General features: G+C 42.9%; 2 protein-coding genes across 2 annotated transcripts in view; both read left to right on the top strand.

The window, feature by feature from the left end:
- Positions 1-18,157, top strand: part of LOC120492718 (uncharacterized) — a 49,968-nt gene extending 31,811 nt beyond the window's left edge. The window contains exons 14-23 of the mRNA XM_089132211.1: positions 7,373-7,451; positions 7,543-7,698; positions 7,968-8,115; positions 8,226-8,398; positions 8,481-8,609; positions 8,690-8,875; positions 8,958-9,202; positions 16,348-16,493; positions 16,564-16,788; positions 16,905-18,157. Of these exons, the coding sequence (XP_088988337.1) occupies positions 7,373-7,451; positions 7,543-7,698; positions 7,968-8,115; positions 8,226-8,398; positions 8,481-8,609; positions 8,690-8,875; positions 8,958-9,202; positions 16,348-16,493; positions 16,564-16,788; positions 16,905-17,104 (1,687 nt within the window). The 3' untranslated portion in view covers positions 17,105-18,157. The remainder of the gene's footprint in view (positions 1-7,372; positions 7,452-7,542; positions 7,699-7,967; positions 8,116-8,225; positions 8,399-8,480; positions 8,610-8,689; positions 8,876-8,957; positions 9,203-16,347; positions 16,494-16,563; positions 16,789-16,904) is intronic.
- Positions 18,158-20,630: 2,473 nt separating this feature from the next.
- Positions 20,631-24,734, top strand: part of pde5ab (phosphodiesterase 5A, cGMP-specific, b) — a 45,806-nt gene continuing 41,702 nt past the window's right edge. Inside the window, exon 1 of the mRNA XM_039690875.2 lies at positions 20,631-20,754. Within this exon, the coding sequence (XP_039546809.2) occupies positions 20,750-20,754 (5 nt within the window). The 5' untranslated portion in view covers positions 20,631-20,749. The remainder of the gene's footprint in view (positions 20,755-24,734) is intronic.

Here is a 24,734-nt window from a genome sequence, read left to right as displayed (position 1 = left end):
ATACAGTGAACCCACAACATCTGTTTCCCTACCTCAACCCATAGTCAAAAGTGAAGTTGTGTGTTTTAATTGTGGTGAGCCAGGGCATACTAGACCACATTGTCCCTTGAAAAAGCCTAAGACAGCAAGTCTTTGTTACGTTCCACGGCTAGTACCGTATGCAACTCCTAAACGTGATTTAGAGCCAGTTGTCACTGTTTTGTTGAATGGGAAACCACTCCCAGCTTTGGTAGACACAGGTTGTGCCCACACATTGGTAGAGGCCAAATATGTACCCCGAGATAGCTGGAGTGAGGAGGAAACTGTGACTGTTTGCTGTGTCCATGGGGACAGTACTAAGTTGCCAAAAGCTGAAGTCTACATTGAAGTGCATAGTCAGCCATATCTTATGAAGGTTGGAGTAGCTCAGAGACTGCCATACCCCATTTTGCTAGGCACAGATTTGCCAGTGTTGGTTGATTTGTTACAGGAGACTGCATGGTGTGGAATAGTAACAAGGGCTCAGGCTAAGAAACAAGAACAGAACACACCATTCCAAGAAGCTGAGGAGGCACTGCAATCCATGCCTTTTTTTTCTGAGGATATTGTCCCAGGGCCAAAACCTACAGCAGAGGATAGGCTGCAGCTACGTAGAGAGTGTGTGGAAAGTTTGATGGGGACCACAGAACAAGCTGAGGTAGAGGCCGAGGAACCTGACTTGAGTGATATAGACCTTGTCATTCCAAATAATCTAGCTAAGCTCCAGAATGATGATTCCACCTTAGCTGACTGTTTAAAGCAGGCACAGAATAAGGTAGATGTTTCTTTGGACGAGAGGTTTATACTGGATAATGGACTCTTGTACAGAGAAAGTAAAGAAGACGGGATGCAGTTGGTTGTACCCCAGACACAGAGAAGGGAGGTATTAGAGCTAGGACACTCAATTCCCTGGGCAGGTCACTTGGGATTTATGAAAACCTTAATGCGGATTGCAAAGAGGTTTTATTGGCCCAGAATGTACAGTGATGTGAAGGAGTTCTGTAAGACATGCCCTGAGTGTCAGCTTGCTGTTGGTCACACCCCTGCTCATGCCCCACTTATTCCATTACCTGTTGTGGACGTTCCCTTTGAAAGAATAGGGGTGGATATAGTTGGCCCACTGGAAAGAAGTCAGGCAGGGAACAGATTCATTTTAGTAATTTGTGACTATGCTACAAGGTACCCTGAGGCTTATCCCCTTAGAGAGGTCACTGCCAAACAGATATCCACAGCCCTGTTGAGATTATTTTCACAAGTGGGCATACCCCGAGAGGTTCTCACAGACCAAGGACCCAACTTCATGAGTCATACCCTACACCAGGTATATCAATTGCTAGGGATTAAGAGAGTCCGAACCACCCCGTATCACCCTCAGACTGATGGGCTGGTCGAGCGTTTTAACCAGACCCTAAAAGCCACGCTCAAAAAGTTTGTCTCTGAAACGGGCAGAGACTGGGACAAGTGGCTGCCGTTCCTTCTTTTTGCCTATCGGGAGGTACCCCAGGCCTCCACAGGATTCTCGCCTTTTGAGCTTCTTTATGCCCATCCGGTGAGAGGTCCCTTGGATGTGCTGAAAGAGAGCTGGGAAGACACACACAAGTCCAGTAAGCAAAACATTCTGACTTATGTCCTCAAGATGAGAGAACAACTCCAAAAGACCACAGCTCAAGCCCGAAAGAACTTGCTCCATTCCCAAGCCCAGCAGAAAGAATGGTATGACAAAGCAGCCCGAACACGCAGTTTTAATCCTGGTGATAAGGTCCTCTTGTTGTTGCCAACTTTGGAAAACAAGTTGTTGGCGAAGTGGCAAGGTCCCTATAAAGTAAAGCGAAAAGTTGGTCCAGTGACTTACGAAATCGAGATTCCTTCCAGACGCCAGCCTTTGCAGGTATTCCACATCAACATGCTAAAGAAATGGCATTCCCGTATACCACCATCAGATATGGCTGAAAGCACAACAGCCCCAGTGGTGGACAACGCTATGTTTGTGAGAGCAGTATCAGAGGAGGAGGAGATTGAAGAGCAATACATCCCTGGACATCCAGAGAAGAGCGAGCTAAATCTCACTCACTTGACGGAGAAACAGAAACAGCAGTTGTTGGGATGCTTACCTGACCGTCTTTTCATGGATTCCCCTGGTAGGACAGACCTGATTAGTCACTCCATCTTCCTGAATGACCCCAAACCCATCCGACAGCCTGTCTATCGTGTACCTGAAAGACTGCTGCCAAGGATGAAAGAGGAGCTAAAGACCATGCAGAGTCTTGGAGTAATAGAACCATCCACCAGTGAGTGGAGCAGCCCTATTGTGCTGGTACCAAAGAAGGATGGCACTATCCGGTTCTGCCTGGACTTCCGTAAACTGAACAGTGTCAGTAAGTTTGACCCTTACCCCATGCCGAGAGTGGATGAACTTGTTGAAAGACTTGGAAGAGCAAAATACCTCAGTACGTTAGATCTCTGCAAGGGGTACTGGCAAGTTCCATTGAAGCCAGAATGCAAGGAGCTGACAGCATTTAAGACCCCATTTGGACACTTCCAGTTCCAAGTTCTCCCATTTGGACTTCATGGAGCTCCAGCAACATTTCAGAGAATGATGGACCAGATTCTCCAAGGGACGGAAATGTTTGCTGCAGCCTACTTGGACGATATTATAATCTTTAGCCAAAGCTGGGATGAACATCTTGGGCATCTCCAAGAGGTGCTAAAGAGGATAAAGACTGCTGGATTGACCATCCGCCCAGACAAGTGTAGCCTGGCCAAGGCTGAGACCCAATACCTGGGGTATGTGTTGGGACATGGGGTGGTCCGACCCCAAGTTGGTAAAATTGAAGCCATTAAGAATGCTGAGAGGCCTATGACCAAAAAGCAGGTATGGTCCTTTTTGGGACTGGTTGGCTGGTACCGGAAGTTTGTACCTAACTTCTCAGCCCGGGCAGTTGCCCTGACTAATCTCACCAAAAAGTGTCACCCAAACAGGGTGAATTGGACTATGGACTGTGAAAAGGCTTTCCAGGATTTGAAGGACTCGTTGTGTAAAGAACCACTGCTGCAGAGTCCTGACTTTGAGCAGCTGTTTACTGTGCAGACTGATGCTTCAGAACATGGCCTTGGAGCTGTGCTGTTACAGGGTGAACAAGGACATCTTAAACCCATTGCTTATATTAGCAGGAAGCTCCTTCCCAGGGAGACAAGATACTCAACGGTGGAGAAGGAATGCCTTGCAATTAAGTGGGCGTTAGACTCTCTGCGATATTATTTGCTGGGACGCAAGTTTCGGCTAGAGACTGACCATCGGGCATTAGCCTGGCTGGGCAAAATGAGGGACACAAATGCCCGAATAACTAGGTGGTTTCTAGCCATTCAGCCCTTTGATTTTGAAGTGCTGTACAGGAAAGGAGCACAGAACTGTACTGCTGATTTTCTCTCCAGGACACCTCAAGAGGTGTCAGGAGAGGGAGGGAGAAATGTCACAGATAGCCTGTGACCTATGACTTTTATTTTGAAAGGACTGCTGAAGTACATGTACACCAATTAACAGTTTACATCATTATACAACCACACACAATCCAGATGCCGGCAAAATAACATCATATATATATTTATTGATGTGTGGTTATTTCTCTGTTTAGTTGGTGTAATAACCTCTGCTTTGTCCTACAGTTTTGTTTAAATAATTTTCTTTCTTTTTGGGTTGTTGTGTTACAATGCTTAATGTTTTCTCTTGTTTTGTTGTATGATTTAACATTCAAAGAAACCACACCAAATTCTTACAAATGTTAACAGTTTATTATAACAAACTAACATATACACATAAAATACCGTAGTACTCACATGGTGGGTCAATTCTCAACTGGCAAACCCATGTGCAGCGATGGCTGCCATTTTAAAGTCTTCATCTGCCCAGTAGGAAGGGAAATTCCATTGTCAGTGACATCACAGGGGGAAATCTGGGAAACTATCATGTCTCTGGCATTTTTCTTCTCAATGTGTAAGCAACACTTTGTAATTACTAATGTGATGCTTAGATTGTGTATTAATATCATTTGTTTGAAGTATTTGTATAGTTTTATCTTACTTTGAAATTGTCATTTACTTCTACATGGGATGTTCCAGAAGTGGGAGGAGCCTAACTATATAAAAGGGCTTCTGGTAGCCATTTTGTGGAGTGTGTTTTTGGAGTGTGGCATTACTCCTTGTATTTTGGGCCTTGATATTGGCATAGCTGGAATACAGACTGCTAGATTTGTATATTTATTTTTGCCTTAGTTTGTTTTGTTTTGTTTTTCATTGTATATATTTTTGCTGGGAATCACGATTTTTGCTCCAAAATAAACACCCTGGACTGAATTATTCTACATCGTCATTGATTTTACACCCTCACCGCCGGTACACCCTAACAGTGCCAATTGACTCTCTTTTTCTGACAGTAATTTTTAATGCATGCGATGGAAGAACAAGAACGCTCTTCCAGTCCGCTGACAGGGGTTTTGATGTGGACTCGGATGGGACCGTAACACTGAGGAGGCAAATGACTCTTCCTGAAGGCCACAAGGTGTTTTCTGTGGACGCTTGGGACTCCAGAGGAAAGAAGCACACGGTCTCTGTCAGACTCGAGCGTGTCCATCATCATCATCATGAGGACCATCACATGAACATCTCCTCTCCACAGGTACAAACAAGTTCCTTCAGGAGTACAGTACAAGCCTGACCTTATTGCTTTTGTTTTCATTGCGGCCTTTTTTTTTCATAGTGATTCATTACAAACACCTGTTCCTCATTAGCTTCTTGTGTATTTAAACCTCAGTGTTTCCTGCCAGGTCTTGTCCTTGTTTGGCTGTTTGTTTGGTATTCTCAGTTCTGTGCCTCAGGTTCCCTGGTGTTTTTATTATTATTTTGGTTGCTTCAACCTAGAGGTCCAGCGGGGCTAGCTTAAGGGGCGGGACTTACCAGCTCTATAGGATAGTCTGCACTGCCAATCATTGGTACACCCCTTCCCAGTCTGCGTCTTGGAAATGTATAATACAGAATTTTATCGCTTCGGCGTAGCCGTGTGAACCAGAATTATCCCGGCAACGATTATCTGAGCAGACAACTGGTTTGTTGAGGGTTGGCTTTTTAGGCTGTTGACTACATGCCTGCGCACATATATTCAAACGCACAATACGCATGTGCACGCCATCAGCGCTCTCACAGGTTCACTTTTTTAAAGTTTGCTTAGAGAGAACTTAAGAGTTTTCTATTAAAACTGTATCGCGTTAAAAGGCCCCTGAGTTAATAACTAATGATCGTTGCGACGGAAGTAAATCAATTAAAAATAACTTTAGTTAAAAAAAAAACTGTATTCTAGAGCTGTCATAAAGCCAAAACAATCTCTTTTGCTTTGATTTCCTATTATCACAAATTTGGTTAGATACGCGCGTGGCCGCAGTGGCGCATGCAGCTGGACGACTATACGCACTGTGTACCATGAGCGCTCCGACTGACCTGAGAGAAACGTTTTCAGTCCGTATGTTTTAGCAGTTATTATGTATGTCCCGTATTTCCGTCGACTGAACCAGTGTAACCCCTCCACCCGGATCCTACTCGCCCCGCTCCGAGCGGGCCTCGAACCCGGGTGTCCGGCGTGTGAGTCGGGCCCTCTAACAAGGAGGCTAAAGATCGGGGAGTGAGGTTTACTCGCACAGCAACTACTAGCTGGCCTCCGTCAGTTACACCAGCGATATTAATCTTTTTTTGGTTCGGTTATTTTTTACTTTCCATGAATTAGCCAAACGCGCTTGCGTAATAGTCTGAAACGATTCAGATTCGTTCTGACCGTTCTGTCACTGAATCATCTGAAGCGGTTTCTCGGTCAGTAACAACAAATAGAGAACAAAATAGTGCTGGTTGCAGTTGTTTCACTAGTTTACTTTGAACTAGGCAGCACGGCCCAGTGGATAAAGGATTTGTGTTTAATCCCAGTCCAGGACACTATTGTTAAACGGCGTGAGTGAGTGAGAAGCGTTTCAATCGGACACTCCTCTCTGTTACAAACCACAAATCCCTCAATGATTTTAACTAGTTTTAAATCGGATGAAACAGCCTCAACATTCCCAGCGCTACTGATGAGGTAAATAGCAGAAACATGAACAAAGTTAGAAGACTATAAATCCCATAATCACCACCCTTACAACCATGAATGTAATAATTTACCATGGTTTGGGCAGAAATGTCGAATATTCCATATGTGGAAGCTAAACGCACTGGCCCACCTCAACTTTTCGATTTAATAATCCGGCCCTCGAATGAAGCTAAGTGAATAGCCCTTATCTACATTGTTAAATGCGGTATATAAATGAAGATGGCTTGACTTATCTTGACAAGAACTGCACTCATCCAGAGTGAGTAAAAGGTCTGGCATAATCATTTGGATCCCTCATATTCACCCCACTTCCTCTTTGAACTGTTTCCGTCTGGCCGGCGCTACAGACCAATCAGCACCAGAACAGCCAGAAACAAGAAAAGTTGTTTCCTCAGGCAGTGAACAGTTCATGAACAGTAAATGCCCCCACTGGGCAATAAACATGTGCAATAGACAGCACTATTTAGGGGTTCAAGCACAAAGTGCTGAAACCCTATTGTAATTGGAAGGATTTGTAAAACTGATCATGCAGACCAAACCATAAGTGCTAGAGACTTGAAACATGGCCAGATGGTAGGACTCAATTTGGGGAGAACTTATCAGAGTATGACCCAGATTTGCCCATAGGTGGCGCTACAGCAACCAAAAGTACTACATTGCTCATAACTCCTTGGCCGTTTGACTTAGAAACAAGGTTTTACACGACCGTAATCCTTGGCTCAAGGCGGAGCTGGCGCTATAATTGTCATTATCTTTGAAAACCATATATTTCCTATGGTAAATTGCTTTTATTAGCTGTGAATGGTCTTTTGTATCTATGATGTCAGGGGTTAAATGCTTGCTAAATAAAACTTAACGCTTATGTGCTTGAACCCCTTTAAATGCTGCTTGCAGCTTTAATCATACTTAAATTTTATTTGAAATATCATTCCTATGATTTATATTCCTTGCATTTTTTTTTCACTTCTTTTATTCATATTATCTGTGTCTTGTCACTCCCTTTCACCAAGTTTCTGTCACCAAAACAAATCCCTTGTGTGTGTAAGCATACTTGGCAATAAAGCTCTTTTTGATTCTGGAGATGCAAAAAATATCCAGATATTTTAATGGTTTGTGTGATGCGTTTAATTGCGAACCAAATTGCTTAGTGTCATTTACTAATTTTCAGATTGAATCTCCCTCTGACGATCTGGTTCTGATGTTTCCAAAGTCTTCAACGGGTCTGAAGAGAGCAAAGAGAGGTTGGGTTATTCCTCCATTTAATATAATTGAGAATAGCAGAGGTCCTTTCCCAGAGAAACTGGTCCAGGTGAGAGTCATGAAGGGAAAGTTCAGAATGAGATGGTCGAGAGAGGTTTGTTTGTTATTAATTTTGTTCTCTTTTTGATTTCTGTATTTAGATAAAGTCTGATTATTCTAAGGAAGTTCAGATGCTCTACAGTATCACAGGTGAAGGAGCGGATCTGGATCCTAAGGGGACTTTTACTATAGAAAGACGAACAGGGAATGTGTTTGTGACTCGGCCACTCGACAGAGAAATAAAAGCTTCATACAGAGTAAGATGATTTTTAGTGCATTTCTCTGCTCGTTCTTAATTCTTGGGAAGCTAAGATAAAAAAGTATGAATAATCTGATAAATAAGGCCGTGTGAAATAGCATTTTCATGTTTGAAGTATATCTACTAAAAGAAATCATAACTCAACTTGCATGAGTCAAAGCTAACAGACATGCAATAAAAAAAAATACAACTCTAATTTATTGTGTTTTCAAAACAACCTCAGATATTTGTCTCTTAACATGCCCATATTTCTTCTCCTGTCTTTAGCTTGTAGCTCATGCTGTTGCAGATGGTGTGGCTAATGTCAAGGAACCTCCAATGGAAATTATTGTACATGTGCTGGACCAAAATGACAATAAGCCTATTTTTACACAAAATCCATTCATTGGAAATGTTCCTGAAGCTTCTGTTATAGGTAGGTGTATGATGCAGTTTCTCATTGAAATGGTTTTTAGCAGTTTTATATTTTTCAAATGCCTCTTCAGTTTTTCCACCGAATCAGTCTTTATTCTTCTCTCACTGAAGGTCATGAGTTTATGACAGTCACAGCCACTGATGCAGATGATCCAGACACTTACAATGGTATAGTCACTTACGCAATCGTCAAGCAAGATCCAGAATCGCCAAATCCAAACCTGTTTACAATCAATCCTTCTACCGGAGGAATTCGTGTGAATGCTTTAGGATTGGACAAAGAGGTGAGAAATGATGAATGGATCTCGCAGTGGCGAAGAATGATTTCATGTAAACAAACTGACCTGAAAACATCTTCTCTTTCAGAAATGGTCCAAATATACTGTGTTAGTTACGGCGACTGATATGAAGGAAAACGGTTTTTCAACCACTGGCACAGCTGTTATTACTGTGACTGACACCAATAATTACGCACCTCAGTTTGTGCAAACCACGGTAATATATATTAAAATCAGAGTTTTATAATAAGTATTAAGTTAAAATGCTTATTTACACCTTTCATCTCTTTGTTTTAGCACACTGTATCTGTCCCAGAGAATAAAGTAGGGGCTGAAGTGGCCAAACTTGCAGTTACTGATGGAGATGATGAGGGATCTCCTGCCTGGTCAACCAAATATAAGATTATTGACGGAGACAAGAATGGGCTCTTCAGTGTCACTACTGGACCCGGCCAGCTAGAGGGCATCATCACCACTGTAAAGGTACTGTGTGTGGCTTGTGTTCGTACTGGCAATTGGTTGTGATCATGTTCCTTCAGTAAAAGATGCTTTCTTTCCCATTCAGCCCCTGGACTTTGAGAAGAACAAGCAGTTCATTCTGTCTGTGATTGTTGAGAACGATGATCCATTTGTCGGTTCTCTGCCCACTTCCACTGCCACAGTCACGGTGAATGTAGAAGATGTGAATGAGCCTCCGGAGTTTAATCCAAAGGAGAAGGTTATCTTCAAACGTGAAGATGCTCCAGTTGATGGTGAATTGGTTACTTATAAAGCCACTGATCCAGACACTGCAAAAGCACAGACGATAACGTAAGAAATAATTTTATCCCCTCAAAGACAATCAAACCAAATCTGACTGATTTCTCTAGAGATTCAGATCTCGTGGAAGAAAAAAACAACAACACACAGTCTTCCAATTGATGGACTTTTAATGATTTTCTTTTTGTCAAACAGCCTCACTTGCAATATTAACCCTCAGGGGTCTGAGGTGTTTTTGGGGCCCTTGAGATGTTTTGACATGCCATAACATTTGTTCTTATTTCAGTTACTTACAACAAACCATTGGCCAACACATAATTATGCTGTATTCAGTACAATCTCTGCTACAATAATATGTGAGCAAAATGGATGTACATGTTTACATTTTATAGAAAAAAAATATTATGCGTGGTTAGTACGTTTTAGGGGGGGGGGGGAAATCACCGCAATAAGGCCAAATACTGAATAGTTGTTCATAAGACTTTTGAGTTACCATACTTGTAGGCTAGATTTTTTACTACAAAATGATGTGAAAATCATTCTGACCACACTTTCACAAACCACAATTTAACTATTTAAATATTGCAAGTCAGTTTTTGTGTCAGCAGGGCTGTAAACGTTGGAGTGTTAAAGGGTTAGTTCACCCAAAAATGAAAATTCTGTCAGTATTTACTCACCCTCATGTTGTTCCAACCCTCTATGTGTTTATTTGTTCTGCTGAACACAAAGGAAGATATTTGGAAGAATGTTTTAATCAAACAGATCTCATTCCCCATTGACTGTATGGTAGTCAATGGGGAATGAGATCTGTTTGATTAAAACATGGGAATGAGATCTGTTTGATTAAAACATTCTTCCAAATATCTTCCTCATAAATGCTAACACTCATGAATGCTATTCATGACCCCAGTGACGGGTAGGTTTAGGGACAGGGTTGGGGTAGGTCATATATTTATATATACAGTAATAACGTTAAGTCAACGGTGTTCATAAACACGTCTTGATAGCACGCCAAAAATGGAAATACGAATTGGCGTGTCATACATACGCCATTTCATGAGATCAGTCTGATACAGTTACGAGCTCTACATCCCATACAGAACAACAATGGCAGCCCCTACGGAAATCAGGGTTTCTGCAGGCGGTACACGGTGCAAATACACTTTAGGACAATATAACGGTTGTGTATTACAATGTTGTGTCTGAAATAATAAGTATGTATATTGCGCTCAGATAGTTTGACGTAACTGGCCTGGAACGCTACCAAGTCGTGAGTCGTGGTTTGCAGTCATGATTTACGTGCTCAAAGACCTGCCTGGAACGCAGCATAAATACAGATACCAATGAACACTAACGGGGTGAGGACAGGTGACAAAGATGATGGTGACGATAAACAGGTGGGTAATGAGGGAGTGAGTTCAGGTTTGAAGACAAGGAGGATTCTGGGAAGTGTACTGAAGATGAAGACAGGAGGGTGCAGACGATGACTGTGACATAAAGCCCCCCTTCAAAAAGGCGCAACATTGCGCCGTAGAACATCAACAGGGGTGGAGAGTGGGGTTGGCGCCCTGAAGGCTGACCTGGGCGTGGCCTATCCAGTGAAGGAAACCTTCAGGGCGGAGCAGGCTGAGGAGACGGAAGCTGGCTGAGTAGGGTGGCCATGGTGGAGCAGGATGAGCATGCGGCCATGGTGGAGACACCCCTTCGGGGGAACCTTGGTGGTGAAGGCCCTTCGGGTGGCTATGGTGTGAAGACCTTTCGGGGGACCATGGCGGTGAAGACCCTTCGGGTGGCTATGGTGTGAAGACCTTTCGGGGGACCATGGCGGTGAAGGCCCTCCGCGGGACCATGGCAGAGAAGACCCTTCGGGGGACCATGGCAGAGAAGACCCTTCGGGGGACCATGGCGGTGAAGACCCTTCGGGGGACCATGGCGGTGAAGGCCCTCCACGGGACCATGGCAGAGAAGACCCTCCGCGGGACCATGGCAGAGAAGACCCTTCGGGGGACCATGGCGGTGAAGGCCCTCCACGGGACCATGGCAGAGAAGCCCCTTCGGGGGACCATGGCGGTGAAGGCCCTCCGCGGGACCATGGCAGAGAAGCCCCTTCGGGGGACCATGGCAGAGAAGACCCTTCAGGGGACCATGGCGGTGAAGGCCTTCCGCAGGACCATGGCAGAGAAGACCCTTCTGGGGACCATGGCGGTGAAGGCCTTCCGCAGGACCATGGCAGAGAAGCCCCTTCGGGGGACCATGGCAGAGAAGACCCTTCAGGGGACCATGGCGGTGAAGGCCTTCCGCAGGACCATGGCAGAGAAGACCCTTCTGGGGACCATGGCGGTGAAGGCCTTCCGCAGGACCATGGCAGAGAAGCCCCTTCGGGGGACCATGCCGGTGAAGGCCTTCCGCAGGACCATGGCAGAGAAGACCCTTCAGGGGACCATGCCGGTGAAGGCCTTCCGCAGGACCATGGCAGAGAAGACCCTTCTGGGGACCATGGCGGTGAAGGCCTTCCGCAGGACCATGGCAGAGAAGCCCCTTCGGGGGACCATGGCGGTGAAGGCCCTCCGCGGGACCATGGCAGAGAAGCCCCTTCGGGGGACCATGGCGGTGAAGGCCTTCCGCAGGACCATGGCAGAGAAGCCCCTTCGGGGGACCATGGCAAAGAAGACCCTTCGGGGGACCATGGCGGTGAAGGCCCTCCGCGGGACCATGGCAGAGAAGCCCCTTCGGGGGACCATGGCAGAGAAGACCCTTCAGGGGACCATGGCGGTGAAGCCCCTTCGGGGGACCATGGCAGAGAAGACCCTTCAGGGGACCATGGCGGTGAAGGCCCTCCGCGGGACCATGGCAGAGAAGCCCCTTCGGGGGACCATGGCAAAGAAGACCCTTCGGGGGACCATGGCGGTGAAGGCCTTCCGCAGGACCATGGCAGAGAAGACCCTTCAGGGGACCATGGCGGTGAAGGCCCTCCGCGGGACCATGGCAGAGAAGACCCTTCGGGGGACCATGGCAGAGAAGCCCCTTCGGGGGACCATGGCGGTGAAGGCCTTCCGCAGGACCATGGCAGAGAAGACCCTTCGGGGGACCATGGCGGTGAAGGCCCTCCGCGGGACCATGGCAGAGAAGCCCCTTCGGGGGAACATGGCAGAGAAGACCCTTCGGGGGACCATGGCGGTGAAGGCCCTCCGCGGGACCATGGCAGAGAAGCCCCTTCGGGGGACCATGGCAGAGAAGCCCCTTCGGGGGACCATGGCAGAGAAGACCCTTCGGGGGACCATGGCGGTGAAGGCCCTCCGCGGGACCATGGCAGAGAAGCCCCTTCGGGGGACCATGGCAGAGAAGCCCCTTCGGGGGACCATGGCAGAGAAGACCCTTCGGGGGACCATGGCGGTGAAGGCCCTCCGCGGGACCATGGCAGAGAAGCCCCTTCGGGGGACCATGGCGGTGAAGGCCTTCCGCAGGACCATGGCAGAGAAGACCCTTCGGGGGACCATGGCGGTGAAGGCCCTCCGCGGGACCATGGCAGAGAAGCCCCTTCGGGGGAACATGGCAGAGAAGACCCTTCGGGGGACCATGGCGGTGAAGGCCCTCCGCGGGACCATGGCAGAGAAGCCCCTTCGGGGGAACATGGCAGAGAAGACCCTTCGGGGGACCATGGCGGTGAAGGCCCTCCGCGGGACCATGGCAGAGAAGCCCCTTCGGGGGACCATGGCAGAGAAGACCCTTCAGGGGACCATGGCAGAGAAGCCCCTTCGGGGGACCATGGCAGAGAAGACCCTTCGGGGGACCATGGCGGTGAAGGCCCTCCGCGGGACCATGGCAGAGAAGCCCCTTCGGGGGACCATGGCAGAGAAGCCCCTTCGGGTGACCATGGCAGAGAAGCCCCTTCGGGGGACCATGGCGGTGAAGGCCCTTCAGGGGACCATGGCGGTGAAGGCCCTCCGCGGGACCATGGCAGAGAAGCCCCTTCGGGGGACCATGCCGGTGAAGGCCCTCCGCGGGACCATGGCAGAGAAGCCCCTTCGGGGGACCATGGCAGAGAAGACCCTTCAGGGGACCATGGCGGTGAAGGCCCTCCGCGGGACCATGGCAGAGAAGCCCCTTCGGGGGACCATGGCGGTGAAGGCCCTCCGCGGGACCATGGCAGAGAAGCCCCTTCGGGGGACCATGGCAGAGAAGACCCTTCGGGGGACCATGGCAGAGAAGACCCTTCGGGGGACCATGGCGGTGAAGGCCCTCCGCGGGACCATGGCAGAAGAAGACCCTTCGGGGGACCATGGCATGTGGAAGTATGTGGAAGAGTTTATTGATCTAGCACATCTCACCTCAATGAACACATAATGCCTTATGATCTTTTTTCGGGGAGGACTATCTGAACCGCTTAGTTCATTCATGCCCTTGCATGACCCTCACAGGAATTTAGAGCGCTACATTGACCTGGCCCTTCTTTTGAGCGGATCATCATTTACTCTGGGCGTGATGGAAGTCCGTGAGCTTACCATATCCCCTCAGCCAAAGCTTCACGTCAGCCACGTCCAGCCAGAGCTTCACCACGACATCCCTGAGCTTCATGCTGAGCCTGCGCTCACCGTCAGCCCTGCCGAGCCAGAGACTGTTCACGTTACTTCTGCCAATCCAGAGATTGGTCACGTCACCGCCTCCAAGCCAGTGTCTAAGGACAAGATGGCTGCCTCCGAGCCAGTGTCTAAGGACAAGATGGCCGCCACCGAGCCAGTGTCTAAAGACAAGATGGGCGCCTCCGAGCCAGTGTCCATGGACAAGATGGCCGATTCAGAGACTGTTCACGTTATTTCTGCCAATCCAGAGACTGTTCACGTCACCGCCTCCGAGCCAGTGTCTACAGACAAGATGGCCACCTCCGAGCCAGTGTCTAAGGACAAGATGGCCGCCTCCAAGCCAGTGTCCATGGACAAGATGGCCGATTCAGAGACTGTTCACGTTATTTCTGCCAATCCAGAGACTGTTCACGTCACCGCCTCCGAGCCAGTGTCTACGGACAAGATGGCCACCTCCGAGCCAGTGTCTAAGGACAAGATGGCCGCCTCCAAGCCAGTGTCTATGGACAAGATGGCCGATTCAGAGACTGTTCATCTTACTTCTGCCAATTCAGAGACTGTTCACGTCACCGCCTGCAAGCCAGTGTTTAAGGACAAGATGGCCGCCTCCAAGCCAGTGTCTCCGGACAAGATGGCCGATCCAGTGTCTCCGGACAAGATGGCCGATCCAGTGTCTCCGGACAAGATGGCCGATCCAATGTCTTCTCCAGATCCAGTGTTTGTTTCTGTGTTTGTGTCTGTCCTTGTGACCATTTCTGTTCTAGTGTCTGTTCCTGAGCCGGTGTCTGGTCCAGAGCCGGTGTCTGGTCCTGAGAGGGCATCACCGCCATGGCCGCCCGAGGGGTCTTCACCGCCGTGGCCGCCCGAGGGGTCTTCACCGCCGTGGCCGCCCGAGGGGTCTTCACCGCCTTGGCCGCCCGAGGGGTCTTCACCGCCGTGGCCGCCCGAGGGGTCTTCACCGCCTTGGCCGCCCGAGGGGTCTTCACCGCCGTGGCTGACCGCTCAGTCTGCTCTGCCCTGGTTGCCCGCACAGCCTGCTTCGCCCTATTCAACCGCACAGCCTGCTCCGCCCTGGTCTCTTGAGGGGTCGTTTCTGCCCTGGCCATCCATTCTGCCGCAGTCTGCAGGTCCTTTTCCCCTCCACGAACCTGGCCCTCCATCCCTCCCTCGGATCCGCCTCCGCTCCACCTCCCCCCTGTTTTTTGAGCGTCTGGAAGCCGCTCTTTGGGGTGGGGCTATGTAACGGTCACCAGGTGGAGTGCCCTTAAGAGTCACCAGAGGGCACTCCACACCAGATGTTCATGTTTCATTCACAACTACATTTCCCAGAACTCATTGCCCGGACTCATTATCACTGATCACATTCACCTGTACCTCATTCACTAATTGCATTTACCTGTGTCTCATCCTGTTAGTCTGTCTATATATTCCATGTTCATTCATTAACTCACCGCGAAGTCTTGTTGTACTGTGTGTCTGCATTTCTGAGCGTGTTTGTTTTCTGGTTTTTGATTTTGGATTGTTCTTGGATTCTGATTATTGCTGCCTGCCCTGACCTCTGCCTGTTTCTTGGATTCCCACTGTGTATTCTCCATTGTCCTGTCTGCTGATTCTCGACCCTGCCTGTACGACTACTCTTAAATAAAGCTGCATTTGGATCTTCATCTCCAAGCCTCAGAGCAGTTCATTACAATTTGGAATGCTTTGGATTTTTGTATCTGGACTGGACTGCTTTTTGGTAAATAGTATTAATATAGCGCTTTCACAGACCCAATGACCACCTAAGTGCTTTACATTTTGCCTCACATTCACCCATTTATACACTCATTCATACACCGACGGAGGTGTCAGCCATGCAAGGCACCATCCAGCTCGTCGGGAGCAGCTGGGATTAGGTCATGGACACCTCGACACTTGGTCGGGTGCAACCGGGGATTAAACCACCAACCTTCTGGTTTGCAGACAACCTACATGAATCACTGAGCCACTGCCACCCCAATTTTTGGGTATACAGACATCATAAGTCTGCTCAGGTCATTGGTTCAGAATTATTTAATTTGTCTGTTACTTCTTTGTACAGTAGCTAGGTGTCACTAGTGAGCAATGCTGAATGAAGCTTCGAGTAATGAACCTTTGGGTGAAGCAATGGGCTGCGAGGTCTCAAGGTTGAGGAAGCCTCATTTTGCCATCACTAGTGACGCCCCTTCGGGTCGCTATGGCGGTGAAGACCCTTCGGCTGGCCATGGCTAAGAGGTGACCAGTCACTGGCAGGGCAAACGAGATGTGGAGCTTAGGCTCGGGAGGGTTGATGTGATGCGCTGGCTCTGGGCTGGACGGGACCAGCGGTGAGGGTTCTGAACAGAAGGAGACAAAATACAGATACCAATGAACACTAACGAGGTGAGGACAGGTGACACAGATGATGATGACGATAATGGGAAATGAGGCAGTGAGTTCAGGTGTGTAGACAAGGAGGATTCTTAGAAGTGCAGTGAAGATGAAGACAGGATGGTGCAGACGATGACTGTGACAGTATATCCTTTGAACTTCAAATGTTTTTAAACTTGTTCTTGCTGAACATTTCTAGTTTTAATCTGTATGTTTGGTTCCTTCCAGGTATAAGATTGGCAGTGATCCCGCCGGCTGGCTGAGTGTTGCTCCAGACACTGGAGTTATTAAAGTCAAGAGCCTCATGGATAGAGAATCTCCCTTGCTCAAAGATGGCAAATACAGAGCTACCATTTTGGCGTTGGATAATGATGGTAATTTGTGTTTCATTTTTAAGAGGATGATTCTTGCTGGCCTTTTTCTGATGTCTGTGCTTGTGTTCAGGTGTTGCTCCAGCAACTGGCACAGGAACCCTGGTTATTGAACTGGAGGATGTAAATGACAACGCTCCTCTCATCAATGAAAGGAATATAAGAATATGCAATCGTGGTTCAGCCCCAGTGCTTCTCTCTATATCGGACAAAGATGGACCTCCTCACGCTGGTCCTTTTAGAGTTGAGACCCACAGAGAAACCAGTAAAAATTGGTCCGCCTCGATGAATGCCTCATGTGAGCAATTACTAATGTTTTAAAGATAAATTAATCGTATTTTTCATTTGTTACGCATTCAAATATCTGGCTGTCTTTGGTATACATGTCTAACTATTATAATGTGTCCATTTTAGCAACCGGTGTCTTACTGAAACCAAAGACTGTATTGGAGAAGGGTGACTACTATGTTGTCCTGAAAGTTATTGATCAGGGTGGGATGGATCAGGAAAGCACCATTCAAGCCAGTGTGTGTGACTGCGAAGGAGAATCAGTGAAATATGCTGACTGTGGCACTTCTTGCTCAGTAATGACCAGTAAATTCTGTCTGCAATGATACATTCATCAACTTTTAGCCCACTTCTGCTGTGAAGAAGTAAACAATGTTGAATCCAAGAGAAGTTGATTTTATAATTGAATTAGAGGACATAAATGACAGCACTCCCTGATGATGTTTATTAATAATTCATTAATTCATTACATGTATTATGTAATATAAATTTAATGAATGAATGAATATAATTACTTTATAACTCAGTCATTTATTCATATATATATATATATATATATATATATATATATTTACATTTGCTGAACACCTTTTTACATTTATTATGTCATCCTAATATTGCTGTAATCATTGTTATCTAAAGGATAATACAGTCAGGTTTAAATACTATAGTTTTTTAATGGCTTTTCCACTGTTTTACAATTGGTTTTCAAACATTCAAGAATATTTTCTGTTGACGTATTACACGATTTAAAATTACAACGTAACGTTTTAACTATTTTTTTACAAGTTTAATCTTTATTTACCTTTCTTGTGAAGCAATAGCAATTGGTTTCATAATGTTATGAACATTAAACTTTCTAATTTGGATCTGTTGTTTATCATTTGAATAAATTTGTCCAACAATTAATCCAAGTGATCTGAACCCTCTGGAGTGTTTTTGGGGTCCTTGAGATGTTCTGACATTTGTGCTTTTTTCAGTTGCTAATAAACATATTAATGGCACAGGTGAAATTACACTCTATTTAGCACAAGCAGGGCTACCATAATATGTGAGCATCATGTATGTACATGTTTGTAGTTTTGAGAGAAAAGGGTTTATGCATGGTTTTGAAAACATATTAATGGTAAAGTTGTCATTACACTCTATTCACCAAACAGGGCTACCATAATATGTGAGCAACATGTATGTACATGTTTGTATTTAAATATGTGTACATGTATATCTTTTGTCCTCGCATTCTTTCTTTTCGTACCCAGTGGAACAACATTTTTGCCTGAAAAACTCTTAAAACTATATTTCGTGATATATACAATAACAGTAGTATTATATTTCAACTGTATATTAAAAAAACGGCTTTTGTTGTCATTCCCCTTGTAGCACGCGCAAGTGACGATTCTCTGTCAACCAATCAACGTTCTGCAGTGAGTCTAGCTCCGCCCTTTAGGTACCAAGGTTCAGCATTTTGGTACCATTCGGTACCAACGGAAAGGATTGAGTCATTATTCTCCTTCTGTTCTCTGAAGTCTTGATTGTTGTTGTTCAATGAAGTTTTCAATCAATCAAGCAATCAATACATTTCATTGAGTATTCTATACAGTTAAGCAACTGTATTGTAAAAATAACCAATTGACTGACTTGTCATTTTTCTTGGTGAAATAATATGGAGGTAAGAGTTGAATAAAGCTAGTTGAACAAACTCTGAGTTTTAGAGTAGGTTTGGAGTTGACAAATCCACACTGTAAAAAATATTGATGGTTTAACTTAAAAAAGTAAGTAAGCTGGTTGCCTTAAAATTTTAAGTTGATTGAACTGGAAAAAGTGAGGTAATACAATGAAGGAGATTAATTTAACCATCAGAAACTCAAAATTATATGTTATCTGAACTAAATAAATTATTTAAGTTGATTTGACAAAAGACAAAATGTTGTGATTACTACACTGTAAAAAAATATTGTTGGTTTAACTTAAAAAAGTAAGTAACCTGGGTTGCCTTAAAATTTTAAGTTGATTGAACTGGAAAAAGTGAGTTAATACAATGAAGTAGATTAATTTAACCATCAGAAGCTCAAAATAATAAGTTATCTCAACTTAATAAATTATTATAAAGTTGATTTGACAAAAGAAAATATGTTGTGATAACAAATCTTGAAAATATTTTTTACAGTGATAGATTCAACCGGGTTTACTGTATATCATGGTAAGGCCTCGGTTAACCACACGGTAAAAAGAGTCGCTATCGTTAAATTTTTAGTACAATCAACTTGAATGTTTAAGTCAGTTAAACTTGAAATATATTAAACTGACTTAAAACAAATAGTTGAGTCTTGTATAACATAAAAATGTTGAATTTGTTTACAGTATACATAGCAAAAAAAGTGTGTGATTTTGTGTATCATCATCGTTGAGATGTTTATACACTTCGACTGTTAATCTGTAGCAATTAATACATAATGAAAGTGTCTTATTTTGAGTAATAGCACATCGAATAACACTTTACAATAGGTTTATTAGTTAACATTAGTTAATTGATTAACACAATGTAACCATGCCAAAGTCCAGATCAGCTTCATCTCTTCTGATGAGGAAGATCTCCTCCTCTCCAGAGATGAGGCCTGATCATGTTTACCAGCGCCGGTCGGCCCTAGAGTCTAGTTACTGGATCTGCTCGACTCAGCGGCACACGCTGTTCTTACTGGGTCCCAGTTGCTCCAAATTAGAGCGCTTAATGACCCGGTGTGTGTTTGTGTCCTGGACGAGTGAACTTGAACCCTTTCCTTGCCATATTTCAGCAGTGTGTGTGATGGCAGACGACAAACAGAGAGACATACACAGATCGCAATCGCTCATAAACATATTAAATCAATGCCAGTGAATCTCTCAAACACACACACGCGATCGGTTATATATGCAGTCAAACCAGAAATTATTCAGACACCTTCAACATTTCTCACATTATCGCAGTTTATTCGCTATAGTTTAGAAAATTACTGACTCAAATCAGTGGATATTTGACTGGTTTTGTCCGTCCTTCTGTTGGACTCTCACACATGAGTTATGTTGAATATCTGTTCAATTTAACTACACAATTAGATAATACCAGTTTAGCTCAAATGCTTCATGTTGTTCAGTGTGTGTGTGTGTGTGAATTACAGAAAACACACTTCACCAATACAAGATCAGCTCAAAAATACGATTAATTTTGGGGTGTAATATGTCACAGTTTACTTTATTTTGCTCTCCTCACTTATATAATTGAACTATAGTGTCCTGCACACTAGTAAAAATATCAACAATTATATCTGGTGTCTGAATAAGTTTTGGTTTGACTGTATAACGGATAACTCGGGTGGAGTAGATTCATGAGAGACAGAGAGAGAGGAGAGAGAGAGAGATCTTTAACTCTTTTAATTTTCTATTCATGTTTAATCACATTTTCATAATTAATACCAATGAGTAATAAATAACAATATTAATCCCTTCAGATTTCAGCAATAACACTGAAACACTAATTTATCATCATCATTCACAAAAATAAAATTAGCATTTATACACCACTTTTTTTTTTAAATGTGCATATCATTATTCATTTTATAAAATTCATACTCTATTTTAACTCTGGATTCTACCAAAGCTTTGAACAATTCTACCATATTGATCCTTTTATCCTCATTTTCAAGTTTATATGCTTTCCAAATAGTTGAGAGAGAGAGCGAGAGAGAGAGAGAGAGAGAGAGAGAGAGAGAGAGAGAGAGGAGATGAGGGGGGGGGGGGGGGGCAAGTTTCTCTGGGTAAAACAGTAAGGGAGTCGTGTACTGTAATGTTCTGCAAGCTCTCTCCATTTACTCCAATCCCAAAAAAGGACATAAATAAAAGCGGCTCTACTTGAAGCCTTCGTTCAAGAGAGAAAGTTGGAAGAGGGCGAGCGAGGAAAAGGTTTTCACTGGAGATATTTCATCTGAAGCTTCAACATGGGGTGAGTTGAACATGCGTGATTGTGTGTGAACTTGATTGTAATTGAGTCATGTTTATGGAAATGTCGGTACGGTAATATCTCAGCATGCGGGAGTTCCAGCGCTGTGAGGTGTGTGTGTGTGTGTGTGTGTGTGTGTGTGTTGCTCTTCTCTAGGCCTTCTGTCAGAGCTGGAGGTTATGTAACAACATAAGGAAACAAATATAGAATTTATTTGGTTTATGATTTTCTTAGGAGGATATGAAAACTGTCAACTGGTCTTTTGTCAACATAACCCTTACAAAAAAGTATTTAATTTTATTAAGTAGCCTACACTTAAGTGAACTTCAAGTATGTTTCAATGTACTAGTACTTTAAGTGCACTATTTCAAAACTGCTATGGACTCAATTGGCCTTCTTTTTAGAGTATAAAAGTATATTTTTAAAGGGAAAGTTCACCCATAATTTGGTTCGATTATCAACATTTTTTAAAATATTTTCTGTTGGTTGAAATAAAAACGAGTGAAAGGATCTAAACACATCGGTTTTAGACTTTATTTAACAAAACTCAGGACTAGAAACAACAAAACAAGCAATCAATGAAATGAATCACAGGTGTAAACGATAATCAAACAATACGTAACCAAGGAAACAGAAGTACACATGTGCGAAACCCCAAACAGAAACAAGAAGTATAGGCTACTTGTAAGTTTTCTTTAATTGAACAACATCATAGGCCTACTTATAGTTTACTATTATATATTACTTTTAAAGTTTAAATATGTTCCTATTTAGGCATGTTATTTTTATGAACTTTATTCTAGCTTCATGTGTTATTATCTCTTAAATGTTGGTAAGTTTCATTTAAAAAGCAATATTGTAATAAAAAGTAGGGCTGTGCAAAAATTAATTGCGATTAATCGCATCCAAAATAAAAGTCTGTGTTTACATAATATATTTGTGTGTGCTGTATATAATTATTTTGTAAATATATACACGCACATGCATGTATATATTTAAGAAAATAACATATTTATATAATATTGATATGTATTTATACAGGCCTATATACAGTATTTACGTGCAAATATATACATGCATGCATACAAAATAATTATACACAGCACACACACATATATTATGTAAACACACACTTTTATTTTAGATGCGATTAATCGCGATTAATCTTTGCACAGCCCTAATATATTTTTAAGATGAAATTAAGTTACTATTTATACATTTTCTTATATGATATAATACACATAACATAATATAATTTTATTCGTTTTAAGAAGAAATATTCACGATTATAAAGCCGCACAAAAAGCTTATTTGCATATTTCTCCGTACATTCCTACATTTTTTCGTAAATTTGTAATCAATTTGACTACGAACGTTTTCAGTGAATCGTGATTTGTTCTTCAAAACATTCATATGCAGATTTCACACAGAAATTTTGTGCATAAATGAGACTTAATGTCCTTTTCTTGTAACAATTTCCCATAAAACACAAAAGCCCTGACCTCAGTTCAGAAGATCTGGGTCATGAGTAATTTTAGCCAACGTAAAACAGCTGTTACTGTCTAAACTAGTTTAGAAGTGAACATCCTCCTCACCACCGACACTTACGTTTATTAAAGGGACAGCTCACTTAAAAATGAAGATTCTGTCATCATCAAGTTGTTTCAAACCTCAAAGAATTTCTTTTTTTCTGTTTGTTGAACTAAAAGAAGATATTTTGAAGAATGTCAGAACCAAACTATGGTACTTCCTACTATGGAAGTCAATGGGGTCCAACAAACTTGCCTGGTTACGACATTCTTCAAAATATCTTCTTGTGTGTTCAGCAGAGTTTTTAGTGAACTATTTCTTTAAGTCAATATTCATGTCATTCCAAACCTTATACTGTAATTTAAAACATATAAAAAAATCAGTTTTTGCCATATACAACAGGTCAAAGCTCCAGTACCGGTGAAAGTGTCATGAAGTCAGTGGTGTTAAAGAAACTTTAGCATGTTTGACATAAGATTTGCATTAGCATTTTGTTACGACTTTCCGAATCTTCACTTGCTATACATTATAAATGCATGTGTATAGTATAGCTTCGAGTCCTCAACACACGTTCTGAAGTTAACACAGACAAAACTGTACGGAAAAGAAGACCTGCACATCACAGATCCCTTCGGAGGAAATCCAGCTTCCTCTGTTAGCATTCGTAGATCCCTTGTGGATGTTTAAGAATTGCATTTTTTCATCTCTGAGTACTTGTATAAGTTACGCATTCCCACCGGGGAACGAGTTGCAGAGCCAAGTTCTCATTTTGTTGATCTTAAATTTCCATTTCAAGGCAAGAGTTATTCCAAAGGCCTCGTCCTAAAAATAAACCCGTGAAGGGATGAGCAAACGCTCAGAGCAGATTTGTTGATGGAAGCCAGAAAAATGATTGAATTCTGAACTTCCAAATATTTATCTTTAATATGAATTGTGGGCGGTATTAATGCATCTTTGTCTGAATTTGGGTTTCTGTGAGATCTGGGGAAAGTCATGTGTTCATTATTTCCACTGTTAGTGCAGATACATTATGGACATATGGACAAGCCAAGTTTCAGTCCTGATTTAAGTCGTGTTCTCCTCTTTTATTAAAAATAATATGCACTATGTACTCAACAGTGTATGAACTTTATAAGGTTATTCAGTCATCAGTCTGAAGCCCCTCCTCCTCCAACAGAATTAAAACTACGCATGAAGTATTATTTAATCTAACATTTCACACTTCGTTTTTTCAGTTATTTAAGTGCATCATTCAGATGTTTTGGAAACACTTTATTTCAATGGTCCACTTTAGATATATACGGAGGCGTATCGCATTCACTTGAAGAAAAAAAATCTACTCTGTTTTTCTGAATTAACGAGTTAATTTTTCATGAGAAAAAAGTTTTTCTCTGTTTTTCTGAATTAATGAGTTAATTTTTCATGAGAAAAAAGTTTTTGCTCTTTTTTTCTGAATTAATGAGTTAATTTTTCATGAGTAAAAAAAAATTTGCTCTGTTTTTCTGAATTAATGAGTTAATTATTCGTAAGAAAAAAGTTTTTGCTCTGTTTTTCTGAATTAACGAGTTAATTCAGAAAAACAGTGCAAAAAAAAATTCCATGAAAAATTAACTCGTTAATTCAGAAAAAATAGAGCAAAAAAAAAAATCCATTAAAAATTAACTCGTTAATTCAGAAAAATAGAGCAAAAAAAAATCCATGAAAAATTAACTCGTTAATTCAGAAAAAGAGAGAAAAATATTTTTTTCTCATGAAAAATTAACTCATTAATTCAGAAAAACACAGCAAAAAAAAAAAAATCCATGAAAAATTAACTCGTTAATTCAGAAAAATAGAGCAAAAAAAAAAATCCATGAAAAATTAACTCGTTAATTCAGAAAAATAGAGCAAAAAAAATTCCATGAAAAATTAACTCGTTAATTCAGAAAAATAGAGCAAAAAAAATCCATGAAAAATTAACTCGTTAATTCAGAAAAACAGAGAAAAATATTTTTTCTCATGAAAAATTAACTCATTAATTCAGAAAAACACAGCAAAAAAAAAAAAAAAAAAATTCCATGAAAAATTAACTCGTTAATTCAGAAAAACAGAGCAAATTTTTTTTCTCATGAAAAATTAACTCATTGATTCAGAAAAACAGAGTAGATTTTTTTCTTCAAGTGAATACAATACGCCTCCGTAGATAAGTAACTTTGCAACTAAATGTCCAATAGCATTAATTAGCCTCCATTTAGGCCAATTGAGAATTCAATTTAACATTTAAAGTCCCCCTAGCCAATCATTATATCCCTTAAAACTCATCTTTGATCACCAAAATGACATCTTTAGACATTTTTTCCTTGAAAAAATTTACTCATGCCTTAAAATATCTTGAATGTAACTTGATACCCTTGCCTCATTTATTATGCGCGGTTCTATGAATATGCAAATGAGCCCCGCCCCCACTCAGTCAC

The sequence above is a fragment of the Pimephales promelas genome, chromosome 1 (assembly GCF_988280905.1).
Source record: "Pimephales promelas chromosome 1, fPimPro1.hap1.1, whole genome shotgun sequence".
Taxonomy (NCBI): Eukaryota; Metazoa; Chordata; class Actinopteri; order Cypriniformes; family Leuciscidae; genus Pimephales; species Pimephales promelas.
The sequence above is the reverse complement of the archived record's forward strand: the minus strand, read 5'-3'. Positions and strand labels throughout refer to the sequence as shown.